General features: G+C 34.2%; 1 protein-coding gene across 1 annotated transcript; it reads right to left on the bottom strand.

The window, feature by feature from the left end:
• Positions 1-6,254: 6,254 nt before the first annotated feature.
• Positions 6,255-11,995, bottom strand: LOC137956502 (pentatricopeptide repeat-containing protein At1g80550, mitochondrial). The gene is made up of 4 exons (XM_068804026.1): positions 10,249-11,995; positions 8,500-8,649; positions 7,430-7,636; positions 6,255-6,414 (listed from the first exon to the last, which is right to left on the bottom strand). The coding sequence occupies exon 1, from the start codon at positions 11,933-11,935 to the stop codon at positions 10,514-10,516; it is 1,422 nt and encodes a 473-aa protein (XP_068660127.1). The 5' UTR covers positions 11,936-11,995; the 3' UTR covers positions 6,255-6,414; positions 7,430-7,636; positions 8,500-8,649; positions 10,249-10,513.
• Between the last annotated feature and the right edge of the window lie 2,392 nt (positions 11,996-14,387).

Raw genomic sequence — 14,387 nt, 5'->3', positions numbered from 1 at the left:
ATAGAGAGGGACAAAGCAAACTTACGATAACTGTCAAATAAAGAATCAAAGGAGACAAGGGAAATAGAGGATGGCGAATACCTATACGAACACCCTTCCATAGAGCAACAAGAAAGTGTAGATCACTTATCTCAAGATCAAGAGATGATACAAACTCATGGTCTAGTGTGAAAGAGAGATTTGGAGCAAGATGAGATGGTGTCTGTCGACACCGATATACCTGCAATGCTTTCTCAGTAGGAGTATCACGTGAAGCCTGAATACAATCATCTACTGGAACAGGAGGAATTGACTCAGACCTAGAAGACTCAAAGAATGAAGCATCCTCAAAGAAGGTAACATTGATAGATACAAATGTTTTTCTCATAGACAGACGACAACATTTGTATCCTTTCTGTGTCCGAGAATATCCCAAAAGATACATTTAATGGCACAAGGAGACAATTTATCCATGGATGGATCGAAAGTATGAGCAAAACAGATGCATCCAAAAACACGTGGTAGTACAAAAAAAGGAGATGCAATAGGCAATACAATCTGGATAAGAACTTTACCATCAAGAATAGAAGGCGACAGTTCGTTTATAAAAAAACGCGCAGTAAGTACAAATCACCCCAATATGATTCAGGGACATTCATATGAATCATCATAGTTCGACCCACCTCAACCAAGTCATGATTTTTGTGTTCAACAACTCCATTTTGGTATGAAGTGAACACGCAAGAAGTCTGATGAATAATCCCTTGACATTGACAAAAAGAGTTACACGTTTGGTTTATAAATTCAAGACTACTGTCTGTATGCAAAATATTGATGGAGACCGCAAACTAATTCTTTACTTCATTATGATAAAGTTGAAATACATCAAAAGCTTCAAATTTATCTCGAAGGAGATAAATCCAAGTACATCTACTGAAATCATCAATAAACAAAATAAAATACGTATGAACAAATTGACTAATCACAGGACAAGGACCGCAGACATATGTGTGAATAAGCTCATATAGTTTACTTGTCTGATGAGATGAAACTGGAAAAGAATTTTGGTGATGTTTGCCCAATTGATATGACTCACACTAAAAAGTAACGCTAGAAGAAAATTCTGGAACTACTTGAATAAGATTTGTAGGTGATGGATGTCCTAGTCTGAGATGCCATTATAGAGGTGAATCAACTGTGTGTACCGCATGTAGAGTATTATTTGGTTTGTAACCATCCAGATAATACAATCCCTCTCTCTCACGAGTGGAACCAATCGTCTTCCTCGTCACGAGATCTTAAAAAACACAATGAGTAGGGTAAAAAGTTAAAGAGCAATTCATGGACTTAGCAACTTGACTAACTGACAACAAATTTAAAGGAAACTTGGGAACTAGCGACGCAGGCTGAGGTGAAAGAAAAGAAGCAGGGGTAACATTATCCACTCCTTGTACTGGTGAAATGACCCATCAGTAAGATTGACATGCTTAATAAGGAGACTCTTTTAAGTCAAAAAAATAAAGAAAACATACTTGACATGTGTTTTGTACCTCCGTAATCAAGTACCCAAGGTGGGGAATGAAACAAAGTAAACGTAGACATACTTGGGGGAGGAGCAGAATGAGCCAAGGATGCAGAAGGAGAAGGAATGGAGAGGTGTCATATGCTGAGAAATTTGTTATTGCTGCTGAATTAATTATTTCAACTCATCTATTACACTCATGTGTGATAGGTGATGTAATTTCAAACACAGGGGTAGTACCCTCGTGTATAGTAGAGTTTACCCACGCTAGCTTCCCAAACTTTATCCAGCATATGTCCGAGTAATGATTAGTGCGTTCACAAGAAACACACTTCCTCTCAAAATTGTCATCCTCTTGGCCTTATCCCTGGCCTGAACTGTCTCTACCCTGCCTCTGCCAATCCCTATGCATCCCATGGACGACTCGGAAGAACCGGATGTTGAAGTTGATGTATTAAGAACAGTGGCTTCACCCACTTTACCTATTTTTGCATCTTTCCTTGCTTTAGGTACAATTATCCTTTAAGCTCTAATTACCCTATTAAAGGTAGTAGAGAGATTAGGTTCTTCATCAGAGGCGAGGACTTGTGCCTTTATGTAATTAAATTCAACACCCAAACCATCAAGGAATTTTGCCACTAGGAATTGATTTTGATGTTTCTTGAGTTTTCGTTTATCTTTAGTAAATGGATGATAAACATTAATTTCCTACCAAATACTAAAAAACTACATTATTTTTGTCATTGTAATGTTGCCTCGCTTCAAGCCAAAGAAGTCTGTATATAACTCATACACCCTGGAAAGATTGTTCTCTTGAGCATACAAAGCTTCTAAGGACAACAACATAGTTTTAGCAGTCTCAAAATTCATTACTTGATTCCAAAGAGAAGAGTCTATGCTATTGACAAAAAAAGTTATAACTTGGCCCAATTGAGATAATTATCACTATTCAATTTTTCTGAAGTGATAGTCATAATATCTTTCCCATTAGAACTGGAAGCTTCTTTAGATGGAGTATAAACTTCACCAGAATCAACCATAGCGTGTATATACACCAAACTTATCAAATAAACTTTCCAAGAAATTCAATATTATCAGCCTAGGTGGGCCCCACCACACAGAATTAGGATTTGGCAATTATTGTGATGTGCATCGGTCAAAACACTAGAGGGGGGGGGGGGGGGGGGGAGGGGGGATGGTTAGTCAACTTGAATCAGGAGATAAACTTCAACCGCATTACTCAATTCATCTCCTGACGTCGTTAGTGGTGCACCAGTGCCCGATTCATGTTGATGAATCAGATGAGGCCCAAGGTTTAATTTCCGAATTTAGGATTCCGTAGTTTTTTGAAAATCATCCAAATGAAGTGTTAGGACGCGTCGTCGCGGGAGGCCAATTATTTTTTTCTTTCTCTCCCGCTCTCTTCTCTCTTGGTCTCCTTCTTCCTCTCGCATTTTCTTTTCCCTTCTTCCTCTTGGCCTCCCTCTCCCTTCTCCTTCCCGACGCCAAACATTGTTGCACGGCTCCGTAGCAGCTCCTGTCGCAAAGCCGCTCAGTCACATTGCCTCTATTGCAGCACCTCCAACGTAGCGTCGTCGCATCACCACCTCTATCGCAACGCCCCCTTTCCCGGTCGGAGCACCTCAGTTGCAGCGCCTCCGGTGTAGCGTCGTCTCCATCACAGGGGTGCCTCCGTCGCAATGCCCCCCCAAGGGCCGCCTCCGTTGCAATGCCATGAGGAAGAAGACGCATTGCTGTCGATTTAATTTTTCCTAAGTTAGGAAAAATTAAACCAACACTGGTTCTGCCCGAGTCTTAGACCAGACCTGCCTGAGTTAATCCGAGTCAACTCAGTGTTAAAAAAATCAAGATATTGCAAGCATAGCTAACCTTGTTAATCCCAATCATCTATTGTATCTTCACCATTCATACAAGCCTGGGTTGGTTCTTGTACCACAACTCCTCACTGAGGAGAGTTATAGCACATGGAGTTATTCCATGACTATGGCCTTAACCGTAAAAAACAATTATGGTTTTGTTGATGGATCACTGCTTTTTGTTTATTCATTATATTTATTTATTTTATTATTGTATTATATTAGTGATTTAATAGTGGTAATTAAAATATTTTTAAATCAAACATTTGATAAATTATTTTGGCTTAATTAACCCATTTTTTAATTAATAAAATCAATGGTTTTAAATTTTACGAAAGAATATTATTAATTAATAATATGTAAAAATATAGTGTGTTAAAGTTAACATTTGATCAATTCTTTTTTTTTAATCATTCCTTTTTATGTTAAAGTATATCTTATGTTATTAATAAATTAATAACTTAATTTATTATATTCATTTATATTATTTTTAACTTTATTTTTTATTTTTATAATTAATCATGTGCACAGTTAATTGGCTCACATAATTATTGTATTAATGTACAATAAACTGCAATCATTAAATAATATAATATCTAATTTAATTAATTAATATATTTTAATTAAACATTAAATTACTTATTAGTGTAGTAATCATATTTGTTTTACCTAATTTGAGGTTTAGGTATTATGTTTTAATTAAATATATTATTACAAGTTACTCATTCTCTTATTTTTTATATTTTTCTCATTTTGGGGCACTAACACTGGAAACAGTTTTCTGTTTCTTGTAGATGATTCAAATGAATTTGAAGTTGAAGTTCATAGTGTTAATTCAAATAGTTCAAAAGAGCATCAAATAGGGCTAACGTCAGCATAAGAGATTTTACAACATTACCCTTTACCCTAAGATGGGTGGAAAAGGGACAAGAAATAAAGAGATTTTACATTAATACCACTATATGTAAATTACATCTTCCAACACTCCCCACAAGTTGGGGGAAAAAAACGTCATAGATACCAGCTTGGCGCATATAGTGGTCTGAATCTTAGATGTAACTGGTTTGTAAGGATATCTGCAACTTGTCCCTGAGATGAAATATGTTTGACAAATACACCTACTTGTAATTTTTGTCGTATGAAACGGTAATCTACCTCAATATGCTTTGTTCTCTCATGGAAGACTAGATTGGAAGCAATGTGGATTGCTGCTTGGTTGTCACAATGAAGGTTCATAGATGTATCTTTGTCGAGTCCAAATTTGGTCAAGAGATATTTGATCAATAGAAGCTCACTAACAGTATGGGCCATTACACTGTATTCTGCCTTGGCACTGGACCTTGTAACAACGTTATGTTTTAGACTCTTCCATGTGACCAAATTTCCTTCGACTAAAGTACAATAACTAGAAGTGGATTTCCTATCATCAGGTGATCTAGCCTAATTTGCATCTGTAAAACCTTCAATGTTGAAGTGACCATGACATTTATATGAGAGTCTCTTGCCTAAACCTCTTTTCAAATATCTGAGAATCCTCTCCAAAGTTTACTAATGAGTAAATTGTGGTTTATGCATGTACTAACTAACCATACTTACTGCATATGATATATGTTTGGTTTGGTCATAATGAGATACATAAGTTTTCCCATCAGTCTCTGATATTTACCCACATCAACATCTTCACCATAGCCTGCACATAACTTTGTATTAGCATCCATAGGAGTATCAACTGGTCGACATCCCATCATTCTTGTATATGAGTAGATCGAGAACGTATTCCCTTTGAGATAGAACAATGCCATGCTTTGACAAGAAGACTCCAATGCCCAAAACATATTTAAGAACTAGGATCTTTCGTTTTGAATTCACTACATATCTTCTGTTTGATTTCATTTATGTTATCTATATCATTGCTAATCAAAACAATATCATCTACATAAACTGCCAAATAATACCATTCACTTTCTACATATCTTCTATTTGACTTCATTTATTTTTGGGCAATGAAAATAATCTACTCACTTTTTAAGAGTAGCTCAAAAATACTACTTGGATGAAAAACATAAAATAATTGAATTAAGCTAGATGTTGGATGTATTCCTAATATTTGCAAGCAATGGGTCTATAAGCATTATTCTAAAGTGATTAAAGAAAAACAAATTGAAGAAATTACATTGGAGAATTAAAGGTATGAATAAAAAGATAGTAGCTATTATACTTCAAACAGAAGAAAATGCACAATGCAGCTCTTCATACTTTCATATAAGAACAACACACTTTTACATGAATAGAAAATGATCAAGTTTGACTCAAGTGGGAGATAAAAACTAATTCTTTTATGAACATGTATATTGCGGAAACTTTAAAAAAACTCCAATAAGGAATTTTTTGAAATGGAACATAATAATAGAAACTTTTAACAAACAAAATTCTCATTTAAGGCAATTTTTTCTAGCATATCTTGACCAATTTGGAAAGAAAATATTCAAGAATAAATTCTGGAGTAAGGGAGATTTAGAACAAATATATTTGGAGTTTGGAATAAGGAAGCAAGACTTTCAAATCTAGACATTTCATATTTTTTTCAAAAAAAGGAAACTAAACTCATGTAGGAAAATACTTCTCTTAAGGAAACCCATGCAATGTGAGATTAGATAAAAAAAAACTCGTAATGAAGGAAAGATACTCGAATTGGTAAACACTTGACTAGAGTTTGAAAAAAATAGGAAACTTAGTCAATTCAAGATTAGAAGCTCAAAAAAGAGAAGGATAAATCGGCATAAAAATTCGGATTTCTGCATGCAAAAGGCTACTAGTATGACCATTGATCCTTCCAATTTTAATCTCTCTAAAAACATCGGATGGAGAAACAATTTATTGGTATAGAAAATAGATTCACAAAGATTTGTATTGAGATACAATGCTCTACATAAATCTTCTTCTTGATGGCACAAAATGTCTTGAAAAACGAAGCTTTTTGCTCCTCCTTAAATCTTTCCTGCTACCTGACCTTTGCCACTTCAGATGATGATTTTTCTGTGTAGAAAAATTCAATTGACAAATTTCTTTTTGAGTTGGAAATTAAAATAAAAAATCTTTCCAACAATATATAATTAACAATATAAAAACTGGGTTACGGTAATGAAAAAACCAAAGACAAAAATGGGTGTTGGGTAAGAAGAAAGACTAAAGGCAAAACGATAAAAAAAAACTTCTTTTTTTGTCTTTTTCTTCTTCTTTTTTTTCTTCTCCACCTTCTGTTGCTTCTCCTTTTCCATGTAAGGGTTATGCATGCTCTGCTACCATACTAATTTCCAGAGAGGAAGCATGGAGATAGAAGAAAAGAGAGTACAAGAAACTTGAGAGAGAAAAGAGAGGACAAGGCAAGACAATTGCAATTGATTAAGAGAATAATGAGAGATGTCTTGCTTTCTTACATCTTGTCTTTCTATAATGGAATACAACTTGAATTCTACTAAAAATAAACTTTCCAAAGTCTCTAATTTCACCCAAGAATATCTCACTAAATCTAATCAAAATAAGTTGTAATACGGAAACTAAAATTAAGAGGATAAGAGGACATCTTCCTTTTTTATTCTAGATTTGTCCTTTGAGCTTGCTTCTCTTCTGAGACTTGTCTTACATGAGATTCACCTTAGACTCTATGAAGCTTTTTAGATATGCTTTGCATAAGACTCATTTTAGACTCTTTGTTCAAAAACCACAAATACCTTCAAACTCTAGACCTAAACCATGTAAGAACGTAACTCTAATATTTTCTCTTTGTCTCTCAAGTGCGCTCTCATCCATAAATAAGGATGGTAATTCAAAATATCCTCATAAACTCCTTCTAACTCACCCACATAATCTATAACACTCCCATCTCCCCTTTGTAAAGTGTAATACTGAGTATACAAATTTTATACTCTTGAAATATTCTGTTTGTGAGACATCCTCTTCTTTAGGCTTTGCCATATATCAAAAGCTGTCTTGCAATAAATCACATGGTTAAGGATAGTTTATTTATGTAGTTTATCAACCATGACATTACCTGATCATTTTCTGTCTCCTAGGCTGCAGAGGGATTTGCTGGATGGTCCTCTGTCAAATACTTTTTCTTCCTAGCACTGACATAAATCTCCACAGCATGAAACCACATAAAAAAATTCTTACCGTTGAGTTTAATGGTAGTAATCAGACCAAACTGCCCATATTTATCATGAGTTTTATCACCATCTATAATTGCGGATAAACATCACTGGACACACCAAAACTCACATAAGAGCTATATCACTCATCAAGACTAATATCTGAATAAGTCGAAATAACTCCCTTACACAGACAAATTCACCATGTAGTGCATGTATAGCATAAACACACTGGTAGCACATGGTATGTAGATTAAAAAAAAACATGAAGCAGTTTCCTAACCTAGATGACATCAAAAGACCTTAGACGTTGTATGCTGGAACATCCACGTTCTTCAAGATAACATGTAACAAAACCAACACTTATGCAATGACACTAGAAAATAAACAACTCATACATGAACGCATGATACCAGAATATTTGTCTGCATGCACAACCGATGATTCTGTTAGAAAACTATCCTCGTTTCCGAACAAGGACCCCAAACTTACCTAGGCATTCAGAGGATAAAAAAAAACTCCAACTAACATTCACAATCAGAACAACAACTACTGAAAACGCAAAGCAGAACCAGGAATGAAGAAAGCACTAACCAAAGTATCAAAGTAAGAGTAGAAATAGCCAAAAATTAAAAGCAATACAAACCAACCTGTTCTTGATGGAAATAACCAGAGAAACGGCAAGAAAGGAAGCAACTTTAGATAAAAAAACTCCTTATATGTCAAAGTCCCACACTGATACTATGATAAAAAGCATCGAATTCAGCAACTAAATATGGATTTCCGAGTATAAAACAAGATTAGTTTGTAATACGCAATAATAGAGAAAGTGGAGAGGAGAAAAGCTTTAGAGAAGAATTAACTGTACATGGAAAAGGAACTCAAAAAGAAGAAGCTTCACTTATCTTTATTCTCAACTAGGTTTTACACATAATTCATGAATGCCCCAAAATACTCATCCCGAGCTAGTTACCTCATTGCAGGAGAAGCCAAGCTGATCTCAGTGCTTTGAACCAGCCCTAAGTACAATAGTAGAGAAGGCAGAGCTTGCTGCTGGAGGTGATTCAGAAGATATTTTCTGCTCATTCTTAAGAGAGATTGTTTCAGTGGATCAAATTTGGCACTGCGCCACCAACATAATCAGAAGCCAAATCAGAATCCCAAATTTTTCCCCTCAGAGAAAACCAGGTAAGGAAATTCAGAAATCCAAACTAAATGCTACAAATTGTCAAATTTTTATTAAACAAGTGGAATTGCAAAGTGGATGAGGATAAACAGGGTGAGGGAATCACGGCTTACCAGCATAACCTCATCATTCTCTCTAGAAGGTATAGAAAACAAGAAACAGTGATACAAGATGTTTTCTTAAAGAACCTATATAAACAAAACCTTCATTTGGAGGTCAGATCAATTACTAATTCTATGTGGTGTGGCTTAAATCAAGACCTCATATACAAGCACTGCACCAACAGCTCAACAATCAACATGACAAACTTGGTCCTCAATCTCCTTTCAGCAGTCATGGAATACTTATATGGGGCTCATGTTCAACCTCAAGCACTTTACAATCAATTGAAGTGGCTAAACTCATCTCCACAGAAGACCAGAGCAAAAGCTTAAGTTCCCAAAGGATAAGTTTAGATTCACCTGAGCTAAAGGCCCAATCCTAACCCTAACAGTTTTTTTACAATCATAATCTTTTTCTAAAAAGAATATTTAAATCATTATCAGCTTTCATCATCTCCTTCTAATGAGATTTTATAACGTCAATGGTGTATCTAGTCTCCTATCATACAAAAAATAACACAAACTTTTCCAGGCATGCAAAAAGACAAAGCTTCTATCATTCTTACAGCAAGTCTGGTCCTGAATTCTAAAATAAGATGACCAGTAAAACATTTAAGGCCGAAGAAAGAACTTCATGGACACAGGAAGATAAAACATTCTAAAGGGAATTAACCTAAACAAAAGATTGAGTAAGGCATGATCAGTTTGTTAATTTCTTTTATTCTGCTCTCCAATTCTCAAAATAAAAGGGAAATTCTGTACACACTGGTCCTTGAAGGAGCCAAACACCAGATTTGCAGCAGAAAATAGAAAAAAAATAAAATAAAAAAAAAACATGCTGCTGTATCAGAATGGTGTCTTCTTTGCTTAAAACAAATAGTCCCTCTTCATGGGAGAGGTACATGGTACATAATATTCTCAGCATCTCATATCAAAGTGAAACATATCAACCATATAAAACAGAAAAAACAAAACAATACATTACGGCATATTTAACTGGATAATACTGCTTCAGATCAAAGCAACAAACCTTGGACATTATTCATCTATTTACTAAAGCCAAAAACACCAATGTGCTTCAATAAAAGGAGCTAATCCCATTTTAAGCTTAATAAAAGAAGCTAATCCTTTTCAAGCTCAATAAAAGAAGCCAATCCCTTTCAAGCTCAATAAAAGAAGCTAATCCCTTTCAAGCTCAATAAAAGAAGCTAATCCCAATTCAAGCTCGATAAGAGTAGCTAGACTCATTTGGAGCTCAATAAAAGAAGCCAATCTGAAATGTAATCGTGAAACACAAATTCTTGATTCTAGAGAATTAATATACAAACAATAAAGATATTTTTGGCACTTCTGTAAGTCAATTCTCATGGTAAAAATCAGACAAAACAATATATTACTTTCAACAGTATTCCAATGAAGAGATTGATGCATTTACCTATTTTCATCGTGCTACCATTGAGTAGTTGTTAAATTCCACTCCAACTTATCTTAGTCGAACCAAGGGTTGCTAAACAAAACCAGGAACTCGACTGTTCATTTGTTCTTACATGAGGAAATACTTAAAACTGACAATCATGATCTTGGTTTCCTGATTGTTTCTCTTCTCAATATTCGATCCCAGTAACTTTCAAAGTGGTCTGCACTCATTCTCTATCTTGACTAAATTGACAATTCGATAGCCCTCCAATTTGGAGATCTTTTTATAACCTGACAAACTCCAATTCATTGTCTGATACTTCATTTAAAACCTTAGTACCAAGCTCTCTCCGAGGTTTCGCTGAAAGGCCTTTATCCAACATTTCCTCATCAAACTGTCTTGCCATCTCAACCATACCTTTCTGCAACAAAGCATCAATCATCGCATTATAAGCAAATCCATCAGGACTTAAACCTTGATCCTGCATCCTCTTCCATACAAGAAAAACATCCTGCAGAAATCCCCACCTCCCAAATTTCTTGATCAGCATCACATAAGTTTCCATCCTTGGTGTGGGCCCACTTTCTAGCATCCTCTCAAACAGCTGCAGAATTTCTTTAGGTCTACTAAGGTATTTAAAGAAACAATGATATGTGATACAATTTGGGTTACAGCCATTCTTTCGTATTTGATCGAGATACCTGTAAGCATCCCTAATCCTTCCTGATTCACACAGCAGCTTTATAATTGTATTGTAAGTTACAATGTTTGGCAGCAAACCCAACTCCAGCATTTCTCTATAAAGCCGAATAGACGCATCTGCTCCATCACAAAGACCAACAGATTGAAGAACTGTATTATAAGCAACAATATCTAATTTAATCCCTTTTCTCTTCATTTCCTTATAGATTTTAACAGCCTTCCATGGCTTCCCGGATTTTGAAAGAATATCCATATAAATAGAATAAGAATGGAGATCACGTGGTACCCCTTTGCTTTCCATTTCTTCCCAAAAATCTCTACATCTACTCCACCATCCTATCTTAAACAACCCACGAAGAATCATATTGTGAATTTTAGTGTCCTCGAAATAATTCAACATGGTTTTCATACACAATTCCTGAGCTTCTATAACATGCTTATACTCGCAAAGGGCGTCAATGAGATTCAGAAAAGTTGTTCTATCTTTTAAACCAAACTCACCAGCCCGGTTGTAAGTATCAATCGCTTCTTGAACCAGATGTGCAGCAGCATACCGTTTGAACATGATACGAAACGTGGCACTATCGGGCGAAATCCCACTATCACTTTGCATCTGCCTTATTAAATCCCACGCGAGGTTGAACTCAAAGAATTTCCCCAAAATGTCGACCATGCAATTGTAGGATTCTACGGTGTGTTTGAACTGGCATTGCTGCGGGGCCCAATTGAAGAATTCGAGTGCTCGACTCCAATCGTTCCCGTAGCTGGAGATAGTTTCTAGAATTGTTTTCTCACTGAAATCGACTGATTTAGACGCATCCTTGTGAAAATTCCCGGACACTGGTTGGTAAGTGGTTCTTTCTGCGAAGAATTCATGAAGGCTTCGGAAAACATAGGGTGACACGAGAGAAGGCCAGAACTGGATGACATTATGAAAGCGGTTGGCAACTGAACCGAAAGAGATCATTCTAGGGTTCATTGCTTTTGACTCGTTTCCCCTCATGGAAACGCGACCAAGACGTTCGCCCGTCTCCACTTTCTCACAGAGTGGCTCTTTAGTCTCAAATGGGTCTCGGCGGCTTAGAAAGTTAATCTGTAGGAGAATTCATTAGGCTATCCAAATCCATGTGTTGCTGTAGCCTAAACATGAACCAGGCATGGGCTGAATTACCTTGCCCCTTCGATTTCCTCGCTGGCACAGACAAATGGAATTCCATCTCAACATGAGACAGCTCAGAAAATACAGTTTTCGTCTCTCTTACAGACCTCAGACTTATGATGTGGTTGGGTCGAGCTAGATTTAAGGGAGGACCGATTATATCTGGGGGTTAGACTTACTCTTTGTATTTATACAAGTACACTCCTTGGGTCAACCGAATCCAACTTTTAAACTCAGTGGACCTGAATTTGTTGAGGACCAAATTGGATACACATTCTGGCCCAGTTAATGTATTTTTATTAGTAAAAATAATCTAAAACCTGTTAGTTTACACGGTAAGTGGTAAGTGAAAGTAACGCTCTCTTACTCTTGTTCATCCTTATATTTGGATATTATAAAATTTAATTTTTATTTAAGTATTTTATTTTATACATTCAATTAAATTAAAATTCTTAATTTAATTTTAATTATTTATTAATTTAAACAAGTTGAAATTTATCTTAGTTTATTAATAGAATAGTTAACTAAAATTATCTTATAAAAATTAAATCAATTCGAGTAATTTTATATAATAAAATACCCTATTTTTTATTTTTATAAATTCATGATTTTAATATTATACTTGATTCCTAATTTAAAAGTGAGAATTTAGATATTACAAAAGTAAACATTTGATTAAGTATTTGGATATCATATATGTAACTATTTATTTAATAATTTTATTTTAAAATATTTTAAAATATTAATAAATAATTTTAAAAAAATATATTTATTTATTAATTCGTAAAAAGTTAAATTTTATTTTAGTTTATTCAAATAAAACTATTTAAAATAAAAGTTAAATCTATCAAGTAATTTATATAAAAAATACCCATTTTTATTTATATAAATTTCTTATTTTTAATAATTATATTAATGACTATTTTACTAGAGATAATTTAGATACTATCAAAGTAATAATTTAATTAACATTTGGATATTATAAAAGTAAGGATTTTTTAAATTATTTTATTTTTATATATTTAAATAAATATATAATATTAATTTATTTAATATTTTAAGAGTGAGAATTTAGATATTAAAAAGTAACAATTTGATTAAGGGTTTGGATATTATAAAAATAAAGTTTTTTTAAGTATTTTATTTTTGTTAGAAGATGGGCCCAATCCCAAATGAGTATGGAGAAGACCCACAAGTCCAAGAGGGGTGACATGATTGTAAATAAGGTGTCATCTCATAAAGATGGCACAAATGTGTAATTAGTCAAGGTGAACATGTCTACTTAGGTCTTTTCTTATGCAAAGCTTGTAGACCTAATCGCATTGTAGGAATTATAAATTCTTCTTAAAAACTATAAATAAAGACTTTTGGCTTGTGGTAGAGCATCAAGTTTCTCTTCCTTTCTCCAAATTCGTTTAAGCTCTCTTGGGGGGGGGTTAGTGCCCCAAATGGATTCTTGAAGATCAAGTTCATGTCCAACATGAAGATCATGTCAGTCATGTACATGAAGATCATCTTCGCATTTGGTGTTAGTGTTGACGACTTCATGTGCACTGGAAAATAGTTTCCCTTTTTCTTTCTTTCTCCTTTTTTTACCCGAGTTCTCTATCTTCTTCTCTTCTTCTCTTCCTCTCTTACTTTGCTCGAGGTTCAAATCATGGGATCCTAAATTTAATATATTTTATATATTTAATTAATTAAATAAATCATTTATTTTTTATTTTTTATTAATTCAGATAAGTTAAAATCTATCTCAACTTTAAAAACTATCTTATAAAATTTAAATCTATTAAAATATTTTATTAATAATTTTTTTATGTACTTTCCACTATACTTTTCACTATACACTAACACAAAAAATTATTTTCCACTATATTTTACATTGTGCACACTAACACAAAAAAAAACATTTCACTTTCACTTTTATTTTCACTAGGTTATTCACTTTCACTTTCAATTTCACTAGGTCATTCACTTTCAAAGTGCACTAACCCCCCTATGTGGGAGGATAGATTCATCCCATCATTTGGTCGGTATTATTTTTTGTTGAATTTATAGAAAAAAGAAAAACTTCATTGACTTGAAGTAATCTAAGTACATGAACCCCTATTATAATAGAGAAAAGTAGTAGAGTCCAATTATAATTAAACTACCCTTGTCCTAATTACACCGAAACTCTAACACTTAAAGATAAGTCCTAACATAATTAAATAACTCAACATAAATAGAAGACTAGCATAATTAAAACACCTTTAAACTAAAACTTTTCTGTGAGACTCCTATAAAACTTCGCCAT

The sequence above is a fragment of the Aristolochia californica genome, unplaced genomic scaffold (assembly GCF_029961685.1).
Source record: "Aristolochia californica isolate CCGP_79_NKW_82.1479 unplaced genomic scaffold, dmAriCali1.0.hap1 SCAF_2, whole genome shotgun sequence".
NCBI lineage: Eukaryota > Viridiplantae > Streptophyta > Magnoliopsida > Piperales > Aristolochiaceae > Aristolochia > Aristolochia californica.
This window is presented reverse-complemented; position numbering and strand designations above follow the sequence as displayed.

Bases quoted from the DNA above. Each gene is read 5' to 3' on its own strand.
- LOC137956502 (XM_068804026.1), bottom strand. From the start codon at position 11,935: ATGAGGGGAAACGAGTCAAAAGCAATGAACCCTAGAATGATCTCTTTC.